General features: G+C 42.3%; 2 protein-coding genes across 3 annotated transcripts; both read left to right on the top strand.

Annotated features, from left to right (window-relative positions):
* Nucleotides 1-118: 118 nt before the first annotated feature.
* On the top strand, nt 119-13,076 carry cep170ab (centrosomal protein 170Ab). 2 transcript variants are annotated; one of them, XM_026358952.1, is made up of 20 exons: nt 119-226; nt 1,361-1,438; nt 1,712-1,854; nt 1,981-2,070; nt 2,804-2,882; nt 3,095-3,153; nt 3,626-3,785; nt 3,916-4,053; nt 4,219-4,671; nt 4,778-5,148; nt 5,289-5,420; nt 5,625-5,757; nt 6,415-7,875; nt 8,045-8,288; nt 8,516-8,624; nt 8,797-8,958; nt 9,523-9,611; nt 9,967-10,060; nt 11,096-11,147; nt 11,320-13,076. In XM_026358952.1, the coding sequence occupies exons 3-20, from the start codon at nt 1,750-1,752 to the stop codon at nt 11,580-11,582; spliced, it is 4,194 nt and encodes a 1,397-aa protein (XP_026214737.1). In that variant the 5' UTR covers nt 119-226; nt 1,361-1,438; nt 1,712-1,749; the 3' UTR covers nt 11,583-13,076. The 2 variants fall into 2 exon arrangements, with proteins under 2 accessions (XP_026214737.1, XP_026214738.1); XM_026358953.1 differs by having other exon boundaries at nt 1,709-1,854.
* A 7,189-nt stretch (nt 13,077-20,265) lies between these two features.
* Nucleotides 20,266-27,174, top strand: pld5 (phospholipase D family member 5). Its single transcript, XM_026360350.1, has 10 exons — nt 20,266-20,298; nt 22,600-22,736; nt 22,983-23,166; nt 23,410-23,518; nt 23,892-24,019; nt 25,051-25,248; nt 25,930-26,081; nt 26,265-26,430; nt 26,568-26,658; nt 26,829-27,174. The coding sequence occupies exons 1-10, from the start codon at nt 20,266-20,268 to the stop codon at nt 26,987-26,989; spliced, it is 1,359 nt and encodes a 452-aa protein (XP_026216135.1). The 3' UTR covers nt 26,990-27,174.
* The last annotated feature ends 774 nt before the right edge of the window (nt 27,175-27,948 follow it).

Below are 27,948 nucleotides of genomic sequence, written 5' to 3'. Positions count from 1 at the left end.
GCTCGGGTCACATCCATCACTCGTCGTTTGCTGTCTCCACGCTATTACGTAACCTCCTGTGCGCTTTCTGCGGGCTCGTAGCGCCACCGTGAGGCCAAGACGCAGCGCTGCTGATGCGCTGGGCTGGGCGGCGGGCTTGAGGAGGAGCAGCAGCAGCAGCAGCAGGAGGAGCAGGGCTGTTCGTAATCCTCCACATATCGGATGCTGATTGTCCGCAGAACACCCGGTGAGTGCCATGTATCCTCGTGTGTGTGTGTCATTCCTGTAAAGACGCCGCCTGTGCCGCCTTCATCCGCGGAGGGAGACGGTGTGATGAGCGGCGCTGTGTTAGTGCACCAAAGCCTATATGTCGTCCATAACGACAGAGAGCTGGCCGCACATCAGCAGGCTGCGTCCATAACCTGATTCACAACAGCACGTGATTGGTGTTTGGATTGTAGATCTGTCTCAATTAGCCCGTGTTAGGGGACAGTGGAGTGAATGAGGAGAAGAGGAATATCCCGGAGGACCATACGCTTCAGCTGACAAGTCAGCATCCACCGGAGCTGCACCGCAGCTACAGCCTACATGTACTTACACGATGATGTGCGCGATTTCTTCATAACAGTGGTTTATTTGAACTGAATGCTCCCCTGTGCCACGGTTGTTATTATTAAATGGCTCCATGATAAACGCTGGAATGAGACGTGGCCTAACTGGGCTAATCACCATTGGCCGTATCCAACCTCTCGCAGGCACAGTTGATGTGTTGTCATTTGCCGAGGAGATTCATATCCGTGCGTGCGTGGAGCCGTGTGTGGCCAAGCGTCTAAAAAGGGAAATCTGGGCCACTAGAAGCTGGGCCACTGAAGGGGTTAACCCCGTCCATCCTATGGAAAAAAACCAAACAAAAACAGCGACGCTGTCAAGTCCCTCTGGGGTTGAGCTGGTGCACAAACAGGGGGGCCCAGATATGACAAACTGTGCGTAATTAAATCACCTATAGCTACTTGGGAGCGTGAGTCAGCAAGGCCTGCGTGCTGATGATGCTCCCGCAGAGGAAGGACCGGCTGCGTCCTCCACTGAAAAGAGCTGTTGTTCCGTTTCATGCATCCTGATCTGACAGTGCATGGGAATGAGGCAGGGAGTTGGTTTTCCAGGGAAAAACACGCTTGTTCTATTTTATTTTGTCTCTTTCTAGGCCTGTGTGTGCTTAATATGTGGTGTGTATGTATGTGTGTGGGTGGGTGGGTGGGTGTGCACTGTGTAACTTTCTGCACAACACCACTTTAATTAACATCTCCTAATGCACACGTATCATCATCTTTGTCTTACTTCGTGTGTTTGCACTGTGGCTAAGTGCTGCTCTTGTTTGTTTCAGTGGCTTCGTGGATTTGGTGACCAGGTGGCTGCTGACTAATTCAGTTTAGGAGTGCAGTAGTAGGATGCCTGGAATTCTGTAAGCTGTTTGTCCATTTGTGCACTTCCAGTTTTGTGACCATGTCCTTATGTGATACCTGAAATAGCCACTGCACACATAACACGCACATACACACAGAAGCAGGTGAAGTATTGTGCACACTGAGATTGTAGCCCCGTTCGGGCCTGTTAAGCAGGTATCTTTGTATTGATCAAAGCATGACTCATAGGAAAAAAACAGACAAACACACACATATAAAGACAGATAAAAGCCTCTCTGCGCCCCCTCTCATACTTTTTCTGTTTTCAGCAGGATCCGTTAAGGGTGAAAGGTGAACTAGCGAGGCAGAGATGAGTCTGACTTCCTGGTTCCTGGTGAGCGGCAGCGGGACGCGTCATCGTCTCCCCAGGGAGATGATTTTTGTGGGGAGGGACGACTGCGAGCTCATGCTACAGGTACTGTGCTAAGTAACTCCACTGGATACAGGGTCTGAGCTGACACTATTCACTTGTCTGGATTATTATGTGAAGCACTGAGATTAACAGGAATTACAGTGATTGACGGGATTTTGTGTGATTTAGTCCCGCAGTGTGGACAAACAACATGCCGTCATCAATTATGAGCCAAACACAGACGAACATAAAGTTAAGGACCTGGGCAGTCTCAATGGGGTGAGTGTGTTAGAATATTTATTATTTAGTGTTTATTTAAATAAATAAAATTAAATGAATGTTGCATTGTGGGAATTGTAGGAGTTTTACAAGTTTTCCAAGTGTGGCTCATAGTAGAGACTAAAGCTGCATTTAGATTTCTGTGCCACACTCCAAGTGGTATGTCCTCAGACTCCAAGGTTATGCACCTCCTCCAAACTGTAACTAGTTCATTCTCAACTTTAAATCAAACCTTTGCATGAAACTATGAAATCATAAAGGTTGGGAGATCTCTTCCTCTGCACCTTTAGTTTTCTCCATTCTTGTTTAAATGTGTTTCTCTGACGCCCCCCGACTCTATTAAATTGTAGTACCCTTTAACTCCTTCATCAACTTAACGGTATTGTACATTTAAATGACTTTTAAATTCCAAATTTGTAACTAAATTACTGGCCTGAGTCAGTTTAGTAAACTGTAGGTGAATTCTAGGTACTGTACCAAACACACATCCTTTATTCTACACTCACATTATTACGTTGTTCACTTCTGTTACAAACACCTGCATAAGAGCTGTGATGGAATAAAGTATGAAATAAAAAACATTTTAAATCCAGTATATCTTATAAGGAGAAAAGATTCAGATTTCAGACTAAGCATTTGTTGACCTTTGGGAAATACTGAAATTAAAATAATATATGATCTCACTATTAAACATCTTCATGTGTTGTTCTTAACATCCTGCTTTTGTTTGCAGACCTTTGTCAATGACGTGAGAATACAGGAGCAAATCTATGTCACGCTGAAAGTTGACGACAAATTGAGGTTTGGCTATGATATCCTTTGAATGTGGTCTTGTATTATCTGTCAAACCCAGTGGCGCACACCACACAAGGTCAGTGAACACGGGCAACACTGTAACTTCATCTGCTCTTGAATACCTGTGAATGCTCACTGCACCCTACCTGCTGCATAATAGATAAGACTATCAGTGCATGTTTCTCACCCCCGCAAAGAGCTCGCTGTCTTTTACCTTAACCCGCCTCACATACCAACCTGTTCACTGTGGTCCGAGGAGAGCTGCATATTCCAGAGGAAGCTCTCAAGGTTAGACAGCATGTTGTGTGTATGGTGAGAAAGCTAGTAGCTGACATTCACTTGCTGTACTCTACTGTACTGTACAGCAAAGGAACTGTAAATATGTCTGCTCAAAACAGGACCACCAGACAGATCATCTATTTTTGTAGAAATACCTTAGATGGCTGTTTTTTACTCAAAAAGAGTGTAGAATTCAGCTGAACTGGGAATAAATTACTTTTTGAGATTGATGATCTGCTGTTATTTAATTGAAACCGCCCATGTAGCATGTGAATAGATTTTATCCTCATATTTGCATTATGTTGTTAACATTTAGGAAACCTCTTCAGTTATTTGCAATGACTAAGCTCAATTGGACAAGCATATTCTGGAGTAGTATAAGCAGTATAAACACCAGGCATTAAAAATTAAATGTATACTACATATTCATTACTAAACTACTAAACTAGACTTTCCCTCCTGCTGTTGTCTCATCTATCAGCATGAGAAGTTCAGCAGCCAGCTTCAGCTTAACCAAAAGAGACCTCCTGAGGTAGAATCATCCAAACCAGAGGTGAAGCCCTCTGAGGCAGCAGCAGCACCAGCGTGTGAGGGGGCTAGTGCCAAAGCCTCTGAGCCCAGCAGGCCAGAGGACAAGACAGGTGAGCTGGAATATCTAAAGATGAAGCATGTGCATGACAACCACCATGTCCTCCACTGTTTCACACCTCTTAGTTGTACTAAATGGCATGACCTGCCCATGAAAGACTAACTCATGGGTTATTTTGGCAGGGGACGTCGCTGTTTTGCACAGAGGTACGCCACTCTATGGTCAGCCTGCCTGGTGGGGAGATGGAGACGCTGATGACCAGCAACCAGGGAGACCTGAGGAGAGGAGCTCAGATCGGAAGAAAGAAAAAGCTGAAACAGGTATTACAAGAAAGATACAAAAGAGTTATAGATCCTTTGACCTAGCTGAGGATTGGGTTTCTGATAGTTACAGTTAGGCTTTGTAAATACATTATATTTACACATATCCTTACGTTTATTGAGATCTTATGACGCTAAATCTACATCTTTGCATTATTATGACAGACACAAAGAAAAGTGCGGAGACCCCAAAGCCCACACTGCAAACAACCTCCAATCAGGAGCCTAGCTATTTTGAGATCCCAACCAAGGATACCTACTCTGCAGGTAAAGTGGCTGGAGAGGCCCCCGCACGAGAACAAGAATCTGGTGCTTCTGCTACTGCGGAGCCCATTCATGGCCATGCCTCATTCACCATTGAGTTTGACCCTGGCGCGTCAGGTAAAGTCACAGTCAAAGATCGAGTGGCAAAGGCAGGACCAGAGACCAGGCCTCGTCCTAAGCGACCTGTTGGGGAGGAGCTAAGTCCACTTCAGACAGCAATGGTTGCAGCAGAGGTCAAAGTTGCCGACTGGCTGGCCCAGAATGAGCTGCCCTTAGCTCTCAAAGAGACAGTTGCAGAGGATGATGGAGAAAGTGTGAAGAGTGATGTGCCTGTACAACTGAGGAGCCTAAAAGGTGTGTGAATATGTTGCACGTGCTACATAACTTTATTATATAGTATAATGTATATTTGCTTGCTTGTTAGTTTTATCTTTCTTTCCCTCTGCCCCTCCCGTGCCAGGCAGTAAACATGAGGACGGCACACAGAGTGATTCAGAAAACGCACTAGGAGAGCAGCGCAGGGCTGCAGCACTGGAGGAACGTCCATGGGGGCTTTGGGGCGGTGCAGGGATGAAAATCAGGGAGGGTCGCGCCAATGTACCAGAGGGGCTCTTTGCTGAGGAGGACAGTCCTGCACGCCGTCGCAAGTCTTCAACTTCAAAAGTAGGGAGTGGCTTCATAGAGAGGCGGCGTGGCTCGGCACCACATCAGCAGAGTGGCCGTGACGAGTGTTATCATCACGGAGATGACTTTAGTGACAGAGGCACCTACACCATTGAGGTGGAGAATGGAGATCATGAAGAGGAAGAGGCTAGGAAAATGATTGACAAGGTGGGAGATAACAAAGTTATAACATCCTAACTCCTATATTCAGTCATCTTCTGATTAGAAGGAATCTCTGCTACTACTAGACGAAACTACTTTTCTCATGAATGTGCATGTTGTTGCATTTGTGTCTGTGTATGTTTCAGGTGTTCGGTGTCGATGACCAAGCAGCTGTGTGTGTGTCTAGGTTGGGGGGCGGTGATCAAGGAAGAGAGCGGCTCAACTCCCAGAGGTCTGGTCCTGGTGACAGAGGAAAGCCTGGACCCATGGAGACAGAGGTGGAAAAACTGAAAGCTCCTCTTTTTAAATCTAAGTCAAAAAGTTGTCAGTATTTTAAAGCGACTGCCTAAACTAGGCCGTGCAAAAAGTCTCATCTTTGGTACTTCAGTGTTACTTAAATTTAAAATAGCCAACCAGCTACTGCTACTAGGTTTTAATGCTCTAATTGTTTTCATTGTCTCTGTCATGTTGCTTTTGTCCAGGTTCTGTCTGAAGAGCTGGTGGTGGGTGGTCCTCGCTGGGTCTCACAGTGGGCTACTCTTGCTGCCAGTCACATTAGAACAGACCCTGAGGGATCGGGAGGAGAGAGTCACGTTATGGTTACAGAGGACCGAGGTGCTTAAAGAAACTTTAGTCAAACTATTTAATCTAGGTGTTTTCAATGTGAGCAGATGATTCTCTTTACTTTGTGTTTGTATAACATCTGCAAATAGCTTGTTAAAACCTGACTTTTGTAAGGCAACATTGTGTTACTTCTACAAAATGTACATTTTAAAGCATTGTAAATTTAAAGCAGCTCTTAATCCTAAATACATAATTTTAAAGCAGCACTGTTTATTTTTACGTTGAATTTGGAAGAAATAAAATGCATCAGTTAAATGCGATGATATAATGAAAGCAAGGAGAAAATTTAACCTGTTATTTTTGCTTCATGATGACTAATAGTTGAGGGGCTGTGCAGAGTATGGAAGACAGCAGAAGAGCAACAGCAGAGCACGGACAGGGACGGCTGGGTGGAGCAGGGTGGATTGATTTCACACCTCCTGCTAGTGCTAGCTTAAGTTTCATATTGTAGATTTAACTTTAAATAGGCTGTGTTGTAGCTGACTCAGTTTATGACACGTGACCACAACAGTGGCTGCAACATAGCAACATAGTCTTACTTCAAACATAGGTTTCACATTATTGTTCTATTTCACAAATCACAGACTAGGATACTGTGTAATGCACATCCATCTGATATTACTAATAATGGACATTCTATTCTTTTAGCTGAAATTAGTGAGTCCAGCCACTCGGCCTCCTTTGCCTCTTCTGGCTACATAGAGCGTAAGAGGAGAACTTTACCTAAGCTTCCTGGAGAGGAGCTTGCCCTAGGAAGGAGGACCCCAGGCTCAGGCCTGCGTACAGATATGGGAGAGAAACAGGACACTGAGCTACAGGAGAAGGAGAACCCAGAGGAGAAAATGCCCAAGGGGAAAAATCAACCTGGCCGCAGCTCGGGAGGTGTGGGCAGTCATGGTGGCAGCCCCAGTCGCTCCTCACCAGCCAAGTCGCAGGACAGTGGTGGCGGGAGATCGGGTCATTCAAGTGCGTTGACCAAACTCCCCCCACGTCCACTGACCAGCGGAGAGAAGAGAATTGAGGAGGCACGAAGGAGGAAAAAGGAAGAGGAGAAGGCCAGGGAAAATAGTGGGAAACCATTGTTAAGGCAGGAGAGTTTTACTGTTGAGAAACCAAGCTCTAACGTGCCCATTGAGCTGATACCGCGGATTGATGGACTCGATAGCAGCAGAACTCAGAGTAAGGAGGCTGGCATTGACAGCGCCACACTGCAGAAAGATTCAGAGGCTGTGGCGGCCTTTCTAGAGACCACTGTTTCAGACCAAGGTGATCCACCAAGTCAGTCCATTGAAGGCTCCATGTCACCAGAGTCAGATGTGGACACCACAAGCACAGTGAGCCAGGCTGATGGAGCAAGGAAAGTAGTCCAGAAACGGAGGACTCTTGCAGGGCAGCAGAAGGAGAGAACAGTAGTGTGCTCATCCAGTAAGACCCCCGCTGGAGGAAGAGAGACCCAAGACAGGAAGGTCAAGACCAGGACATCTGTTGCACCCCAACCCAACCGTCCCTGGACTTCACTGGACCTCACTGACGATGATGTCAACTCCAACTCACTACTTTCAGACTCCCAGCCCACAACACAGGAGTCCAGAGGATCTCATGCAAAAGCCCAGACAGGTAGCACAACAGTGGGAGCCAGCACCAAGTCTAGTCGGGCTAAGATCACCCAGGCTCCTGTCTCTTCTGCACCTAGTAAAACTGCCAATGTCCCAAAGCCCAGGCCCACGAGGGCGTCTCTGCTAAGGCGTGCCCGGCTGGGGGATTCATCAGACACTGAACCTGCTGACCTTGACCGAATGTCGGTGGCCTCTGAGGCCTCCACTGCTAGTTCTACATCCAGGACAGGGATGGCAAGAAGGGGAATGTCCAGAATAGAAGCTCTGGCACAGCCAAGGAGGCCGAGGGTAGGCTCCCCATCTGCCCAGAGTGACTCAGAAGCCACTGTGACAAGGAATAGAGGTCTGGGGACACGGACTGCAGCAGGTGATTATGCCATTAGACTTAGAGGATCCAATGTGACCTCAGTGTCTGGTCCCAGAGCCAGGGCAAACAGCGCCTCCAAGCTGCCTGACAAGAGTAAAGGCGCCTCACAGTATGGACCACCCGCATGTAAGTGTTTAATTGCATAATATTCATACTTTAAATAATTCTCTTTAAGTTCATGAGCAGTGGAAATGTCACATATGAGTCACAAACATTTCCCAAATATTGTGATTAACCTGCTTGTTAAAAAGGGTCTTAAGCACCATCTAAAAACCATTACCATTCTATGTGTAAGCTGGCACTCGGTGGCGCCGCGTGCCTGTGGAGTATGCCTCCACCTCAGAGGATGAGTATGGCTCCAATCGACACATATCCAAGCAAGGACACACACGGCCCTTCCCATCTACCCGGGTAGTTCAGCTCGGAGGTTCAGCCCCAGCAACTCCTAATCCTGCGGGCCTGTCTGCCCTGAAGCAGCACTCCAGGGAACAGGACGAGTATATGAGAGACTGGACTGCACACAGCGAGGAAATAGCCAGGTACGTGGGCAAGAGGTGCTCTGGTTCAGTTCGCCAACAGTGATGAGTCATGACAACAACATTCAGCTATGCTGTTGTTGTATTTTGTTTTTGGATGTGATTTGTTTTGAGTAATGCAGTTTTCACTCAGTCATACTGTATAAACTGTAAAAATAACCACATGAAAAAGAGAAAAGATTTGTTGCTTACTTAATTATTGATGGTTTGCATTTCTTCTTCTTTTTTAGGATTAGCCAAGATCTAGCCAAAGACCTCGCCATGCTCGCCAGGGAGATCCATGATGTGGCAGGAGAGATCGACTCAGTCAGCCCTGCAGCCACAGACCCTGGAGCTCTGGTATAGTCAACACTTACACAACATCCAAACTATAGCAAAATGTGCTTTGTCTATCTGCTGATTATGTAATAACAAAGTATTGTTATTCTTATCAACCTGCTGCAACCCACTTATTATTTATCAGGAACTGAGTGAAAAACTAGGGCACGTCATTGTGTCCCTTCTGTTTTAGTTGGAGGAGCATGTATTTGACGACAGCTTGGACCTGGGTGGTCCCTCTGCAGAGCACAGCAGCAATCTGGGAAGCAATGGGCGGTCTGTGGAGCTGCGACCCCGAGGCTCTAGTGGACAGGGCTCCCGCTCCATCCGAAGACAGACATGGAACAGAGATGATGTGAGTCAGTGTAGTTCTCAAAAAAGAAATTCTGCAAAAGACATGGCTACTACAGTGTTTTTATTTCTGTTCCATCTTTATTCATGTAAGATCACAGATCATATATTGTATATAATAGAAAAGAAAAGCGAACGCCCTGCTAACTTACAGGAAATCATGTGTTAGGTACAAATGTGTGATGTGCTAAAATAAAATAAGAATAGAATGTATATTTCTATTTCATTTTCTACCTCCACTCTGTGATTGTGTTAATAGTAGTTTACTGTAACAGCACACATTTGTCAAACAACTGTAAAGTATATAAATATATCAGCATCTCAGTCTATGCCTCAGTGGGCCACCAGGGTGAGCTCCCCCATATGCCAAATATTATCATCACTCAAAAGACAAACTGTGCTTCTGATTGAAAGAGTCGAGCTAATAAGGAATATTACAACATAAGTATAATTAAGCTGTATTTAAAGAAAAAATGAAACGACATTTGTTTCCTTATAGAAGTAGGCATTTAGATGTCACAGTTAAATCAGATTGACATTGATGTGTTTCTATCTATCCATCCATCAGGCGGTGCTAGACAGTTTATTACTAGCATCTGTGACTCAACTCTCAACGAGGATTCGTCAGTCAGTTGACAAAACAACCTGCAAAATCAGGTGAGCACATCACACTGCATCACTGGTCCACAAAGAGATACGATGCTATTACTATTTGCCGTATGTTTAATTCATAGTATTAAGCAAATGCAGGGCAGCATTATCAAAATAGAAACATATTATATAGTGTGGTAAAATTCCTGTCTGTGTTTTATGTTGGGAACTAGGCCAACACACATCACAGAGACTTCATCTGAAGTGATGATCACACACAGGATGACAATTCAAAGGCCTTTGTTCATTCCTACAATGTGCAGACAATGCCTGACTTAAATTGCTTGAGAAGTCATCTAATACTTCCCTGAGCTATATTAAACATGTTTTCATGTATTGTGCTATTTTTGTAACCCTCTAGAATCCTCTTCAAGGATAAGGAACAGAAATGGGAAGAGATTGAGAACAAACTGCAGGCAGAGCACGACTCCTTAATACTCAAAAGTTCCAACAAGGTAAAGAACCTGTGTCCGTTATCTGAGGCTTGTGAAACCTCTGTTACTGATGACTTCTCTAACATTTGTAGCCACACTAGTAGCGTGGCTTGAGCCATAGTAATGTGGGTCTGCTGTATCAACTACTGGATGAATTGTGATGAACAGTAGTATAGATAATCTTAACATAATCCTCTGTGATATTGAAATTTGGTTTCAAATTAAATATCTTATGCAATGCTGTGATTTTTCTGATCATTTTAAAACTAATCACAGTCCAATCAGCCTGTACTTTGTCCTTAGTGATACTTAGTGTGCAGCACTGGGCAGTTACATTGTCTTTACTTTATAACTACTATTTTTATTAAAGTCATGCCACAGTAAAAAATACTATAATATCAAGGAAGTCTTATCAGCATAATATTTGCTTCTTGGCATTATTGTGGCATAAATTAAGGTAAAAAGACAGTTTTATATGGCTATGCTAATGAATTTATTTTGCTAAGTATTTATTTACGTCAGTAATACATTAGGTTTGTATTGGGTGGGATTGATGCCACAGTATCAAATCCACTTCTTTGCTACCACACAATATCTGATTACGTACTGAAGCAATTATATTGAGTGCTGACAGTGTGGCAGCTGTCTGGGAGATCCACATCCACAGATGCATCAGACTAGTACAGGCCCCTTACATTACCATCCAAATGCCTTTACTTACAGTAGAGAGCAAAGATTTGTCTAATCAAATCAGTCAACATGTACAGACTGTTGTGACAAAAAGTTCCCAAACCTTCTGTCTCTCACCGGAGCAAGGTCATAAATTCTGCTTTTCATCCAGTCTCGCCTCATGTGAACCCTTGAAGACACAGGTCCATCCACTGCACAAGTCACAGGGCTCATAAAGCATTACTGGGTGTGCGTAGCACAACTTCAGACGTATTTCTGCACTGACAAAGGGATGAATTGCGTTGATTTATTTGGTGCATGGACTTTCACTTACTCACTCACCTCCCCAAGCAGCTTTAATTTGTTTTATTTATGTGCTCTTAACAGGAAATTTCAAGCATAATTCAAGACTTGAAGAGAGTGGAAAGACAACTGCTTGGTATGAATCAGATGCTTCTCTTTCATTGTCAGGACAAAAACAGCTTCGCAAATAGAATTGTCTTCAAGAGTCAGAGGGCATTTATTACCCTTTTATACCCTATTATTTATTATTATTAAAGTGACATTCAAAGATTTTCAACTACATTTTTTTATTCTTATTAATCTGACAGTCATCGACACAATGGTGGATCCAGATGGCACCCTGGATGCCCTGTCCAACCTGGGCCTGACTAGCCCTCTAACTGACCAGAAGAACAGCTCTGGGGTTCAACAGGGGGCGTCAGGGTTGCATGCTGGAGCTGAGGTGTCTTCCAGCACTCTCTCAGCCCGCAGGCCTGAAGGACTTGCCTCTGAAGCCCGTGGATCCTCAAACCACACAGGGGTGGCAGAGCAAGACTCAGGGCCAAAACAAAGCTCCAGATCCTACAAGTGATACTCCAAGGAAATAATACAGAATGCATCCCTTATATTGGAGACACTTTGAAGTCCATGGTGCCGACCATGGTGTGTGATTAGAACATTTTTAGCATTTCCTTCAAGACAAAATGAAAGAATGCGAGCGATACATATTCATGGCAAATCTTAACTACCTTGTCGGTCAAATCATTTATATTGGGACTGAGTCCAAACACTCTCAAACAGCAGCTCTTTGAATGCCAGATAAAAAGAATATAACATAGTAGTAATTGTTGGGCTTATGAAGACACTACGACCTAATATACAATAATCCATCCGTGTTTTTGTGTTGCAGCTCATTCTTATTATTCTTAAAGGAAGTTGAAAGAATGAGCAAGAAGAGAAGAGAAAATGTTAAAGGCAGACCCTCCATATTCCTGTTAAGATTATTTGAGTGTTATCTTCTTAAATCAGAGTGTCTCTGACTTTTGCATTTGCAAGCCTTGAAATGTTTGTGTCCAAATCAAAAGCTCGTCAGTCAGCAGAATTAAGGCCAATACAGAAAGTGGAAATGGTGCAATGGTTTCTAGAGGATTAGGCAGAGGTGTGTGTGTGTGTGTGTGTGTGTGTGTGTGTGTGTGTGTGTGTGCGCGCGTGTGAAAGTGCTCTGCTCTTCTATTCTGCCATATAAGTATTTATAAAAGTAAATTTATTGTTGACCTGTGTCAAGCCCCAAAGCCTAGCTCAGTAATGATTTTCCATCAGACATGGCCACGGTGCTTATTTGTCGGGAAAAGAACTGGGCATGTACTTTATGTACGAGTGTAAATGTTTATTACACTTAAATTAAAAACGTACTATCTACGCCTTGTGCCGATGTCATTTGAAACCAGTGTATCAAAGATATCCCCTGTGTGAAATCAGATGTAGCTCCCACAGAAGGTTTTCCTCTTCCAGATGTTTTATTTGTCACAAGTGCCCTGGATAAAACAATCATAACAGTTGGAGAGTAGAGACGGAGCAGTGGATTAGAGGTGGTAAGAAGGCAGTGAAATTCATTTTTCTTTGCACATTTCAAAGCTCATATATGTTCATTTAGATCTGAGGGACCAGTACACGATGCTCCTTTATGGTGTCCATGTCGTCGACCAAAAACAAAGCAGGGTTTAAAGCCAGCTGTCTGTCGATAAACCGTTTGTCAGATGACTTTCTGATCACAAACAAAGCATTGTGTTTAAACCAGCATAGACAGGGACTACCTCCAAGTCCTGCAGCTGCATTTTATCATGAATGGAAGGAAGGACCATGTATTAACTGTAGGTTTTCCAGTGTCTTGCCTCATACCAATGTTTACACATGAATGTAACCTGATCAGAGCTGTTGAAATTTTAGCCAAACTACTTTAATAGAGGTGAATAACTGCATTTTGTGCTCAGCACCTACTGTACTACTGTCTTTAATTCTGTTGGAGCATTTGGAGAATTTTAGTTTCAATGTTTTGTATGAAGTTTTTTTTTTTCTTTTTAATAATGTTAGGTTTAATGTTGACCTTGCAATATGTGTGTATTGTTAGTCTTATTTACAATAAAATGCATGATAATCATAAACTACTTTGTTAGTTTTTTCACATAAATGTCACAAAGAGCCTATTTCAAACTAATGGCTGGATGAATTACTGGTATATCTGTCTGTTATTTATTCAATTAAAAAAATAATTGTAAAAATATTTGATTTAAATATGTACAAATGAATGAGATTTATTTTATAGACCAAAGCAGATCAAAATATAAAACAAAACTATAAAATATCCAAAAATTTGTGAAAATTGCCAAAGTCTTACGTTGATGTCTCAAAAATTTTTATCAAGTCAAAAACCTAAATATAAGTTTGCTATCTCAAAACCTGAGGTGGAACCAGAATCTTTTCTTAAAAAAATGACATTGATTATCAAACACTGCTGACTAATTTTTTGTGGATAGATAAAGTAATGGACAGAGATCCTACTTTTTACTCTGTAACACTGATCTTACAGCTGTAGTTACTACACTGTAGGTCAATATTTGCTAAATGTATAATATATAATATGTTTAGAAATTACATTCACTATGTTTATACTATAAAATATGTAGTATTAATAACATTTTCATTCAAATGATGACAGTTTACATTCAGTTTACATCTACGTTTCTTATTCCCTTTCTTGACCTGTTCTCGCCAAAGCTGGCTAGAGTAGTAAAAAGCTGATTATTCCATTATGTTTCCACTTTTTCCTCTTCATCACCCCAGAAACTCCTCTGAGTTGCCATTATCCAAAGCTACAGCGTTCCCCACTCTCTGTCTGACCTCTCACTCACTCTTTGCAGAGGTAAGTACACACAACAAATTAGGTTTTAGAGGCAACACTGCCAGAGCTGGTGAACTACTAATTGTATGTCTCCAGATATTCTGCTCCACTTCCTTAATCCTTAAAGCTGTGTCAGGGTTTTTCTCCCTTGCGAACGACATTCACTGCAGCTGCTGGTGCACATCAGTGCTTCTGCAGGTGCTCACCTAAGTGGGAACAGTTTGACTGAATTGTTCCCACTTAGTTTTATAAAGTTCACGTTCCCTATAGGCTTTGTTGCTGCTTTCACACTGCTTGCATTTATTGACCATAAACAAATGTGTCATATCCCTGCAGTGCTGCTAATAAAAATCATTTTTATTTGCTCAAGTAAACATATTAAAAATTAATATGAATATTAAATATTTGCCAATTGGTGCACAGCATGTACTCTCCGCACTATTTAGTGTAATTTGAGCTGCCAATGATGATTTATAACCTATGCAGCTTCAGAGTCAATAAGACATATGATGCTGAGGTGTGTGTGTGTGTGTGTGTGTGTGTGTGTGTGTGTGTGTGTGTGTGTGTGTGTGCACCTCATTGATGGACCATCATTGCTTGTGGGCATTGGAGAGGAAAACAACAGGAAAAGTCAAAAACTGCCTTGTCAGCAAATCGGGTATGCACATCCACTGTAGGGTGGCACACAACCAGTGTTTTAAGGTAGCTTCAATCTAACAGAGTAATGGCTGTATTGTATTGTGCTGAGAGATAAATGATAAGACTGAAACCACTCTCGTGTCTACGCAGTAAATATGGAGCCATAGGTAGCAGCCAGTTAGCTTGACTTAGCATAACAATTGGAAACTGGACAAAATGCTTGCCTACCAGCAATTAGTAAAATTAAAATCAAAAATTAAAAAAGTGTCAATGCTACAAGTTGTGGTTTTGCAGTGATCTCCATGAGGATGCCAGACATCCAGCAGAGAGTCAATATGTTAACAGGCAGAATTTCTTACCTCTGAAAAGAGCCAGGCTTGTTTTTTTCCTGTTTTAAGTCTTATATGTTGAGCTGAACTAACTTTTAGAGCAGCAGCAGTCAGTAACATGACATGGGTATATAAAGAGCATCCCAAAAAGGCCAGTACACCAAAAAGTAGAGGAAGTGAAGACCGCTGCAGTCAAGGCCTAGAAGTGCATCACCGCGACAGAAACCCAACATCATGTTATGTGCAGAGGATCCAGACTTCAGGAATTGCAACCAAGTATTACAACTGACAACTTAGTTACATTAGCATTGTGTTTGTTCAATTATTTATGGGCCACCACAAATAAGAATCGTGTATGAAAAAGGCTGTAATTGCTACTCTGTTCCTCTGATGTTTTCAAGTTTATTAAAAACTGACTGAGATGAAGTGAAAAACCGTCCTGTGGTCGAATGAGTGAAAATTTGAAATTCTTTTTGAAGATCACAGACAATGCAGCCTCTGGTCTAGAGAGAAGATGGACCATCCAGCATGTTGTCAGCTCCCTGTTCAAAAGACATCTGTGATGGTGTGGGGGTGCATTAGTTCAAACAGCATGGGTAGCTTGCACATCTATGAAGGCACCATTAAGGCTGACCAATGTACAGCGGAAAGAAAAAGTATGTGAACTGGAAATTTTGTGGTTTTCCGCATTAATTTGTCATAAAATGTGATCTGATCTTCATCTAAGTCATTAGAAGTATGATAAAAAATAGTATCACAAACTGTTTTTGTTGCTATACACGGCAGCCATGCAGCACCTTCCTGGCTTCTTTGTCTCTCTGCTATCAGAGTTCTGGATGTGAGGTGCAAATGGAAGAAATTGAATTTGATACAGTGTGTGTGTGTTTGTGTATGAGTGAGTGTTGAAGTGTCTTCTCACACTTTCCTCAATCAGATTGCTCCATTACACTTTCTGCTTTTCTCAGTCTTGTCCAGTGCAGCAGCTCCTGTTGCACCTCCGCCCCATCCAGAAGCCCACCGCCTGCCCCTCCCGTCCTGCCTAGGAGACTGTACTACATACACACATACACAGACACACACACAGCCGCCCTGAGAAGTGTGCTAGGACACACTGGTGGGTCTGACCACCACCAGCCAGAGTGAATACTGTAACTCAGACAGCACAGAGACCAATAGTGGCTGACTCAGCTACTGAATGATAAATAGAAAAGAAAAGAGGAAAGACAGGAGTGACAGCCTCTCTGTGTGCTCGGCCGGGAGTCTGTATGTGTGTGTGAGTTTGTGTGCCTGTGCACCAGAACAGACAGTGAAACACAGGTCATCAATGGAGCTGTCAGATGATCCAAGGTCGAGGGGGCAAGACAAGGCTCCCCCAGTACTCCTGCCCTGTGTGTCCCAAATGAAAAGTAGCAGCTACAGCACTGTCTACCAGAAGGACTACTCTGCATCCATCTTCATCCGACGGAAAGTCAAGCTGGAACAGGTGAGTGGACTGTCAAGACTCTCTCAATCACATCACGCCATGATTTATTTAACGGTATATCTGCCTTTTAGAAAGTAGAGACGTGAAGTTAAAAGTTGGAAAGGGTGCACTGATCTAACATCAAATATTCTTAATCATTCAAAGTGTCTGAATGTATTCAGACGTATTGTGACTACGTAAAACTATTTAGAGAAGAAACCATTTACCATGGCAAGCTGTGAGCCCACAAGGAAACCCATCTATTTTGCATGCCTGTGGCGCATTAGCCTCAGTACTGGTGAGTTGCTGCCGGATAAGTGTGCAACTGAGCTCTGTTGCCTCTGTGAGAATTGATTACCACCTTTCTTCACTGCTGCCACACGCCCTGTTCACACACAGCACTAAAAAGAAGCACAGTTTCTTTTTTATGCCTGAATTTCATTTCCTGCTGTACATTCAGATAGTTTGACATTTTTTTATTGAAAAAAGTTAAAGTATAAGCAAACACAAATAAAGTTATGATGTGTTTGGAAATGCCTTTTTGCTATAACTGCATCAAGCCTGCGGCTCACTGTCATCACCAAATTGCAGCTTCCTTCAGGTTCTTTTAGTGTTCTGGATCGTCTACTGCATAATGAACCTCCTCCCAATTCGTTTTGAGGCGTTTCTCTGTACGTTTTCCGCGCACCTCTGAATGCATTCTGCTGCTACCATCATGAGTTGTTGCATATGTAAAGATTAGTGAGCCTGGTCCACAAGCAGCCATGCACGACCAAGCCTCCTCTGTACTTCACAGATGAGCTTGCATCATTTGAATCACGATTAGAGCATGTCTTCCTCCACACTTTGGCCTTTCCATCCATCTCTTTGAAGGAGGTTAATCTCGGTTTCATTGGCTCATAAAACTCAGAAACTCATCGGTCCAGAATTTGTCTCTGTCTCTTTGCTTTTCTGCAAATTCCACCCTGGCTTTCAGATTCTCACTGCTGATCAGGGGCTTGTATCTTGTGGACTGGCCTCTGATTTCTGTTAAGTCTTCTCCCAAAGGTGGAATGTGATACCCTCACACCCCACACCTTTTTAGAATAGAAAAAAAAAACACCTCAGTTACTTGTTCCAATACATCTGTTCATGTACAGTTTGGATGATCTGATACAAACTGTGCTTTATTGGATGTAGTTTCATTATATCTAGATGAAAAGACCTTTTCACTGACTCCTGCAAGATCTCGTGGCACTTTACCAACAGGTGATGGTACAGTAGTAGCATCAGGATCAACTGAAATGATCAAAGCTGTCATCTAATCCCTCCCTCCCACGTTTCTCTTCTTCACATTCAGGTGTGAGTGTTCTTAATGTTTTAAAGCAGTTGCTTAGTCTTAAAAAAACACCTTATTATCTAATAATCAGTTGAACAAATCATTCCTCCTCTACAATGAGCTATTAGCTATGGTGTTCTGCTCTCTGGTGGAACTTTCTAAACTTTCTGAGTCAACCTAACAGGGTCATTTTTCACTGCTGGTTTCCCATCTGCACCCCATCCTCAGCCCCTCTGGCTTATGGCCCAGCTGTCTCCTATGGCGTTGTGCCCAGTCAGCCTTCACTCAGCCTATGATGTTTATGGCAACATTATAGAAAGAAGAAAAAAAAACACCACATCATGTGGACACATGTGAATCTACCATCGACCTTTTGTTGTGAAGGTGAAACAACGACTTTCAAGGGTCCTTCATTGGAAGCCAAAGAGGTATGGGTGGGTGGGAGGGGTGGCTGACATAATTCATGTGTATCTAAATAGCAATAGCATAGGCCCCAGTGTTGTTTCACTAGTATCAACACATACAGTACAGTGTGTCCAGCCCGTTACATGATGTAGTATACCATGTGTACCTCTTGTTTAATGATTTGCTGCATGTGTGTGAAGTCTGAATATGCCTCGCAGCGTGACCCTTACAGATGAGAACTATTTATAATTGGCCCCTTGTGTTGAAGATGTGTGCTGCACTTTATCAGCTAACGTCCTGTACTGAGGGAGCAGGGATGACCTATAGGGGCTGCTGTGACCTCTGAACTGCTCTCCTGCAGACAGCCTCACTTGCAAAGTGTACAGATTTTAAAAAGCCCCTGCAGCTGTTCAGCTTTACAGAAAGCAAAGGGGCTGTACATTAGTAGTCAGTGTTGCATCATTGCGGTGACTGTGCAGTTGGTAAAATGTTTATGTCAACAGTTTCCTGGCATGAACGCCACTGACCGTTAGCTGGGAATCTCATGGTGGTGTTCTGTCTCGAGTGAAGTGTGATAGGTGAAGATCCAATCCTGTTTGGCATTTTGTTTTTCCCCTGTCCATACTGTATGTGCCTCTTTAGGAACATCCACCTCTCCTGGGAAGTGGCTCAAACATATCTCTCCCCTCTGTCTGTGTTTTTTTTTTTTTTTTGTTCTCAGGGTGACGTGCAGAGGGCATCTGTCCCGAACAGACGCAGCAGGTTTCACTGCTATGACTTTGTTTCTGGAATCTCACACAGTGCTCTTCAGGCTTTTATAATTAAACTCACACTTTCTGTCCTCTGCATACTCTTTATTTATTTACCCCGTCATCAGTTGCTTCATTGATAAATTTCTCATTTATTTATGACTATTTAAATGTGATGAAACTCATATGCTAATATCATCTCTCTGCAAGGCTTTAACAAATCATTTAAAATTAGCATCTTTTAACTTAACATAGCAGAGTGCAATTCATTATTTTAGTTCAGTATTCCTCTATGTTACAACCGAGTAAACTTTAATAACCAACCACTTTCAATCTATCCCTCCCTCATTTCTTTCTCATGTCCCATTAGGAAACACCTAATGTGCGCCATACACTACTGAACTGATAAACAGAGCAGCAGCTTGCCTGCAGTCAGCAGCATATGTTGTTTTCTGCTATTAGGTGATGCTATATTCATCTGTGTGAAAAGGCAAATAAACGAAGAGCAAAGGAGAAAATGTTTGCATTTTTCATTTTTCCCCACCAACAGAAATGTGCATGGCTTTAAACCTGAAGCTGTACACGGTAGAAATGAAACATGAATGAGTGTCCGGGATGGGTGTATTACTGAAAAGCACATTTATTACAGTGATTTAAACAGTAGGGATTCAAGCAGACAATATAGCTGACCTACAGTTATGTCGAAGTGATTAATGGGAGCTATAGGGCTACTTTTAATTCTTTTGTCTTCTGTGGGGTGAACACTGTGCGTGTGTGTGTGTGTGTGTGTGTGTGTGTGTGTGTGTGTGTGTGTGTGTGTGTGTGTGTGTGTGTGTGTGTGTGTGTGTGTGTGAGTGTGTACAGGTCCAAGCAGACATGTCCGATCTAATGAGTTCAGAACAATTTAGAGAGTTTTGCTGCAGCTGTCACACCCACACACACACACACACACACACACCCACTGGATCACCAGTGACATGTTTTAGCATCGCTCCCCTCCAAGCCAAGAACGACTGCTTGCTGCCAGATGAGTTTTGTTCACAAGGCTGATAAAAGAGAAAGATACAGACAGGAATGAGGAGGGAGGAAGCAACCAGCAGGGCGGGTAGCTGGGGCTCCGAGCTACAGCTCTGTATTGGCCGTTTGAGCGAGAGGGGCTGGTCTTTCTCCATCTTTTCCACCACTAAGAAGCAAAGAGTGAGCAGCACACATAAAGCACACACATACACACACACATGCAGTCAGAGGCTGGAGGAAACATGTCAAGATACGGGACAGGTCAGGAGCTGAGGTGCAAACACAGACCATCCAGGGCAGTGGGGAACCAGCGAGATGAAGAGTGGCAGAGAGTGAAGACGTCAGGAAGGCTTGCTGGGTGGTGAGGGGCGGCTGACAGAGACAGATAGACTATAAAGATGTGTGACTGAGCTGCTGCTTCCCGCCTGTCGGAGAAGTTTGAAGGAGTGCTGCTCTCATGGCAGGACCGACCACACAGGAGCCGGTTAAGGTGACGTTCACACTTTACTCTGCATCTGTTTAACATGCGATATGACTCTCACTTCATCTGTTGGTGAGATTTTTGTCCATTTTTACATTTGGCCTTTACATTAATTGATAAATTTGGATGAAGCATTAGATTAATCGAATTAATGCCTTGAGACTGTGTTCTTCAATTATCCAGTGTAGAATCAATACAGCAGGGGCAGCATCTAATGATTATTCATTATTTATTAAGCATATTTTTTGAATTACTGATTATACAGTTTACTTTATATAAAGCAGAAATCCTCAAACTAAATTTTTGCTTGATGATTTCGATGTTAACTTTTTAAAATTACATAAAATTCTGACAATACAATACAATACTATAACATTTCTGAGTAATATTTTAGTCCATGAATCCCATAAAACAGTGGAAGAAACAACAGTCACAATTTTGTAGATCTGATAGGAACATCTCTAAATAGATTTGTAAATTATATCCATGTAAATTATAACAGACATAATAAGAAAATTCACACGTTAGAAGCTTGGACCGGCTGATGTGGGCAAAACAAGTCGTGATCCCATGAGTGCTTTATCGAATTACTTGTTTTTCCATATACATATTCAAACAATAACCAGTTCATGTTTAGCATTTACACTTTATAAATACTTGTTGCCTATTTATTTTGAATTAATCTATCAAGACTGAAAGTGAAGCATCCCAAATAGTGAAGCATCCCAAATACACAGAGCCCAAGGGAATGTCTTGAAATTACTAGTTCTGTCAGAAAGAAACCCAAAACCAAAGATGTTGAAATTAAATGAGAAAAATGTCACATTTACATAAGTCATCTAAGCAAAACTTCCAAAGATGAAATTGTTCCAGCTTACTGTGTACTGAATTTCAGTTTTGATGTTGTGTGTCAGAAAATGTCAGACGGTAGTGAAAAATGACATGTGTTGCAGAGCCTAAGGGGTGTTCCCAGATGACTTGGCAGAGCTACAACCAATTAACATTTGTAGATTTGCATGATAAACTACGATTGTATTGACTATTTTACAGTTGATTGTCTTTAATTAATTGTTTGAAGTCTTTCTATTAAGTGCTAGATATCAGGTTATTTTCATGTTTGTATTGAATGAGTTATTGTGATTTTGAAGTGAAGGAATTATTGCGCCTCGCTGCATCCCTGCGAGTTGAGCGACCTGTCTCGCTGTGTCAGCTTGCTGATACTTTATTTCCTCATGGTCACATATAAACCCACAAGTCAAGGGTGGTCCTTGACTCTGCTAAATGTAATGAAGAGTTCAGTGGTCTCAGTGGACAACAGAGGAGTATAAGGTGCATCCGACTGGCACCAGTCTTTCAGCCTCATTACCTTAGACAGACAGTGCAGAGAAAAGAGGGGGACGGGGTCGAACATCTTCCTCAAACCCCCATCAACTCTATGACAAAGTGCTGAATACAGTTTTTCTTTGGTTCAGTGATGAAATATGTATAAATGTTGTAGCTGGGAGTCATCGTTCAGAGAAAAACTACTGCTTACGCTCATCCAACTTATCAGCGGGATGCAATGCATTTGATTGATCAAACACAACAAAAGGGAATACGTAATTTGATGTTGACTGCTCACACAACCGACAAAGCCAAACAGGGCAGAGAATGAGATGGTGAGAATCTGTAGTCGTAAGCAAAACAGAAGTGCCTAACTGCACTTTTAAAACTGTGAAAATCACTCCTCAGCCTGGATCAGGGCTGGTGCATTATAACCCGTGGCCATGCTGTCACTCCACACTTATTACATCCAGTATATACTATAAATATAGACTTTAATATCCTTTGTCATAAACGCGACACTCGGTGTATCCTTCTTGGCACAGAGGTCATAAAATCATTTTCAGCTGGGAACTCGCCTGCGACACACGGAGCAGCATAAACCAAGCTTTCCTATACTCCAGTAACAGTTTGTATCAATTTGAACGTTCCCCTTCAATTGCCCTCTGCTCTGTGGCATGAAGTGGGATTTGTGAGGCTGGGGTACTCCTCAGCAATTCCTCAGCAGCATGGTGGTCAATTCAAAGGTTGCTACTGTCGAAAGACATACAGTTGTTGTATTGATCATGGCTCCTAACATCTAATCAATAATATTGAGTAAAGACATTAGCTTTTAATGGCTTATAAGCCATTCCTATTTGTACACCACCCAAAACTAGCCAATGCAGTGTCTTCACTACAGGTTGTACAACAGGAAGTTCAAAAGCTCAATAGAAAAATGATAGGTGTGACTTTGATTCTTGCATGTGCATGTCTCTCATCTTTCAGACACAGCAGAAGTGTATTGCCATCTTTGCCCTGCTCTGCTGCTTCGGTGTGCTGCTGGCACTGATCTTTTCATCTGTGGACATATGGGGGGACGATGAGGATGGAATTACAGAAGAAAACTGCAGTAAAAACTGCCGGTGAGATGTTCTGAAAAACAGAAAGTGGGGTTTGCATTCATACCTATCAAGGTCTATCTGAAATCATCATCATGATACTTACTGTAGCACGTCTGTTTTCTGCTAATTCATTATTGTACTGAGCAGGACTCAGAGTTATTCAGGAAGTACAATCAGATTACCAACTCCCTAAGTGTAAACATACTTTGACACTGTGCAGTTCCCACTTAATGCTCCAGAAACTCATGTAGCTTGTGTTACTTTCAGCATTGTACTTGTGGAAAATATTCCAGACGACCTCTCTCTCTCCGTGGATGGCAGATCCCACGTCCCCCTCTCTGCTGGCTTTCACACACTGTTGGACCAAGCAAAACACTCAGTTGAGTTGGTGTCACCTGTCTGGAACTTAAACTCTTGGGATCTGGAAACCATGCCAAGCACTGGCCAACAGGTACAAAGTTGTGGCGGACAGCCTGAACGTACCCCCTAACTTTTCTGCAGAACATGAACCAACTGCATTTCCCAGGTGCTCTGTGAGAGGAAATGCAATTATTTTGTAGTAAATCTGTATGTAGTCTCTTAATGAGGTTAGTCCTGCTGAGACATACTGCAGGTAATGACCTTTTAAAAGACATCTCAAAACACTGTTCACATGCTCAACTGTAGTAATACCAAACATGACTTCCTTCCTCAGGGTCAGCTTTTGTTCCAGAGACTGCTCAGCCTGAATTCTCATGGGGTTAAACTTAAGATTGCAAGCAGTCTGCCTAACTCTGCTGAACTGAAGACCTTGGCGGCACACAGTGAGTGGCTGTCCTTATTTTTATTCTAGAAAAAGCTATTTGCTACGCCACGGTAGCAAACCAGAATGAAGATTGATATTACCCAACACAATCCACTTTGCACGCAGACCCACCAGCCTGTTCCAGCACGCATCATACGACCTCCCGCGTCTGCCAAACTTCACAATCAAGATCTTAAAAAACCATGAATGTGCAAAAGTACCTGACGGATTTACTGTCAGAGCCTTTTGCCTCTCAGGCTGCCTGCCTGCTCGCTTTGCCCACATGTCAGTCACACAGTCCAAGGCCAGCTGGCAAATTTTCCACTGTTTCCTTTATTCCTTCAAACATTGCATACTTACACTACCCTGTCTGTGTTTCTCATGCCGTCTAGATGCCGAGATTCACTTTGTTAACATGACAGCCCTTACCAGAGGAGGACTCCGGTCTTCATTCTGGATAGTGGATCGGAAGCACTTTTATATCGGAAGCGCTGACATGGATTGGAGGTCACTCTCTAGGGTAACTACATGAACGTGCAAAGTAAAATCAGGTTCCAGGATAAATGAGCATCTGCAGTCAGGTGTGGTCAATTTGTTTGTGGACTCAAATTGACCACAGTATTTTTCTTTTTATTTATCAGAAATAAAAGCTACATTTATACACATTTAATCAAAGGAAACCTTTGCACCTCACATAGAAATAAACATAACTTAGAGGATAGACTAGCTCCATTATACATCTGCACTATGCACTTACTCCAACACAATGGCCGTCAGCTATGATTTAACATTGTTTTCTGAGACAGGCTGAAACACCTGCACTATTTCACTATTTCACTTTGTATTTAATGTGCATAAGAGCCTGAGGGAAGAAGAAATGGACATGTATTAGAATGCGTCTGGTGTGTGGACAAAGAGAGAGCAGAAGTGAAAGGGAGTAAGGCGTGTCAGAATTTCACCCTGCTTGGTAATCCAATTGACTAAACCTCTGTGTGTCTGTCTGCATCATGCACCAAAATAGAATAAGCACAAAACTCATTTCTGCCGTACAGTTAATGACCAGGAGAAAATGTATCTAGAACAATTATCAGTTGTTCCCTTTTCATTTTGCTGAATACTGTGTATTCATGTTAGTAATTGTATGTTAATGTTGCCCAGAAAAGAAAGTTTATTAAGCAGCGTGAGGTTTACTTTTGCAGTTTTGTTTGAAATGTCTATTTCTATTGTATAAATTATCATACTTGCAACACATGCAATAAATTCTAACTGTAATGATACTAAACTATAACTAACTTCTCCTATAGCACCATCATCAGGTTAAATACTTTGTACTTTGCCAAACCTAATGATAATGATGTTTTGCACATATTCAGAGTTAAATATTCAAGATATATATGTGATATGCATGCAGTGTAATGTATTTAATCTTCCTTAAGAGTCATTCCTTTCATGCATGTGTATCCCGTCCTTCCAGCAGTCACACCTACATTCAGAGTGCAACTTTTCTGCTGCATCATCGTTTCATGTGTGCTCTCGTTTGACGCCCCACAGAGGAAAGAACTGGGGGTGGTGGTGTATAACTGCAGCTGTCTGGCGCTGGACCTCCACAGAGTCTTCTCGTTTTACTGGCAGCTTCATGAGCGGGACTACATCCCCTCCATCTGGTCGAAGAGAGTTACGGCCCTCTACGGGACGCAGAACGCCCTGGAGCTGCAGCTCAACGCTACCAAGGCCACTGCCTATGTGTCTGTGAGGAACACCTTGGTTAATTTACAGTATTTACTGCATGTTAAGCCAGAATCTGGCTTAATAAAAATGCTATAAACAAAACAATGCACAATCTAGAGGCAATGTGCTTGTAGAACCTTCCGCGGCTGGTTTATAGTCCTCTTGAGACTCGATGGAGTAGATGGCGAACATCTATAAAAGTTTCATTACCAACTAATAACAGACACACACAGGGGGTGATTAATCATGTTAATATCATGCTGAGGAGCATCTCGACTCAGAATATCTCAGTACCTCAACCTAATTTGACAGTAATGAATCTTGTTACCCTCTAAGCGACAAGATGCTTATCAGTTGCATTTAGGGCATTTATCATTCCATAGCAACTAATGGAGCCATGCTGTCACAGGCTGCTGGCAACTCCAACCTGCACTTGTGCTTCACTTCTTCTAGTAATGATACATGGCTGTGAAAATGGGCCTTGTTGTTTTTCTTGCAACTTACTCTGTCAAAATGTTACACTGCAGCTTTCAGACGTTTTGGCAAATTCTACACCCTCAAGTATGTTGCTCTTAATGGTGTGACATTTTTCAGTCGGCTGTAATGTAATAGACGGAGTTGTCAACCTTTGTTTGTTGAATTGAACTTTAAAAAGTTGACTTGAGGTCAAAACTTGTCCATGTGATTTATCCTTTTCTGCAGACCTCTCCTGAACTCTTCTGTCCTAAAGATCGCACCAGGGATGTGGATGCCATTCATCAAGTCATCCAGAGCGCCAAGACGTTCGTCTTCATTTCTGTGACAGACTACCTTCCTCTGGTGAAAAGAGGTTTCAGAGGAGTCTCAGTCACGAGGTACACCGTGTGTCTGTGCAACAAAATCTATTATAACATAACAGCATCTACTGCATTTCTATTAATCTGCAGGGTAACTATAATCTTTTCTGGTTCCTTGTCTTTAGTTTGACGAGCACACTGTATGTCCTCAGTGCCTTTAGACTGCAAATCAATGTCCAACAACAATTCTTCCATAAATAGGTATTGGTCACTCATCGATGAAGTGATCCGAGAGGCTGTGGTGCTGAGAGGACTCAAAGTTCGCCTGCTGATAAGCTTCTGGAAAAAGACTCACCCCCTCACCTTTAACTTTGTCACCTCCCTCAGGTCGCTGTGCATGCAGCTGCACAACTGCTCGCTGGAGGTGGTACGTGAATGAACGAACGCTGTAGTTTAGTATTTTCAGTGAATGTCAGGACATTCTTCTTGAATGATAATAGAAATATTGAACTGAGTACGTGTGTTTCTTTACGTACTGATGTTGTGAATTTCAATGTTTTGCAGAGGTTTTTTAGTCACCGAGATCATCAGGATGACATTCAACATGGACTCAACCATAACAAGTACATGGTGACTGATAATGCCCTGTACATTGGTGGGTGATTCATTATGTATTGCTACTATAAAGTAACCATATATTAACATATGAATTTAAATTGTTTTCTCACATACAAAAAGATAATCAGGTGCCAAACTGTATAGAAGCGATGCACACACTAAGAGGAAGATTTCTCCACAATGTTCAAGGTCTGCTTTTGTCCACAGGGAACCACGACTGGGTTGGAAGTGACTTTGCACTTAATGCAGGAGTTGGGCTGGTCATCACAATGAAAAACAATCTTAACGACAGAGGAGTGACAATCCTGGAGCATCTCAAGGCTGCTTTTGACAGAGACTGGAGGTCACATTACGCAAAGAGTCTGTAAGAGATAAATGCAGAAACCGGCAACGTGCATACTACTTAGAAGGAGAACTCAAATGGAGCAATCCATCCCTTTATCTTTCTAAGTACCGAATGTCTTTCTGTAGCTTGATGCCACCTAAGCCTGAATACTCAATATAAGAATGTAGACTTGGCTTGTATTGTCTTAGTACCAACTTTTTTGTAACATTATTTTAATAGATTCAGCTACAGTGAAGTACCAATTTGACTCAGTAACAGGAAGCCAAGTCACAGTAATAGTATCTAACTACTTCATAAGTTGTTGACTGTTATGTGAGCATGTACTGCTGCATGAATATTGAAAGCAATATTGTACAAAGTATAGTATGCACTATGACGAGCGATGTGATGATTATAAATTCAACACATGTAAATTCCATAAACAAATCCCACCTAACTCCCCAAAGTACGTGATGTTGCAGCATTCAGCTGCTTTGATGCTACATTAAAATGCCTGCATTTGTAATGGATTGCATTTCTTGAATGAAACACATGGGCTCATGCAGTGTAGGTTTACAGATACAACAGCTGTTAATCATCTCATTGAAAATTTCCATCTGTCTTTCTAAAATAAAATAAAAATCTTCTCTTTTTTTTTCTAATTGTTGCTGCATTCATTTTAGTAACACCACACAGGGAGCATGTGGCCATCGTTTAATCTACAGCTCTGTTCCCTGCAGAGAACAGGGAGACTTTGATGGCTGTGTTTTGCCTTTTGCTTAATTTGGTTCCGATTTTACAGAAAGTAATTAGCATCGACTAATGCAATGCATCTCAGCTGTTCTACATATTTTCTTTTTATCTGAGCCACTAACAAGCTCTAAGTTACTTACTCACTGTGGCCTTTTGCGTGTGGTGATCTTGTTGTATAATTGACTGTAAATAAAGGGCTTCACAGTTCTGATATAATTAAGAGAAAGACAAAAATGCATATCTGCAGGA

Source organism: Anabas testudineus, chromosome 1, assembly GCF_900324465.2.
Source record: "Anabas testudineus chromosome 1, fAnaTes1.2, whole genome shotgun sequence".
In the NCBI taxonomy this organism is placed as follows: Eukaryota; Metazoa; Chordata; class Actinopteri; order Anabantiformes; family Anabantidae; genus Anabas; species Anabas testudineus.
This window is presented reverse-complemented; position numbering and strand designations above follow the sequence as displayed.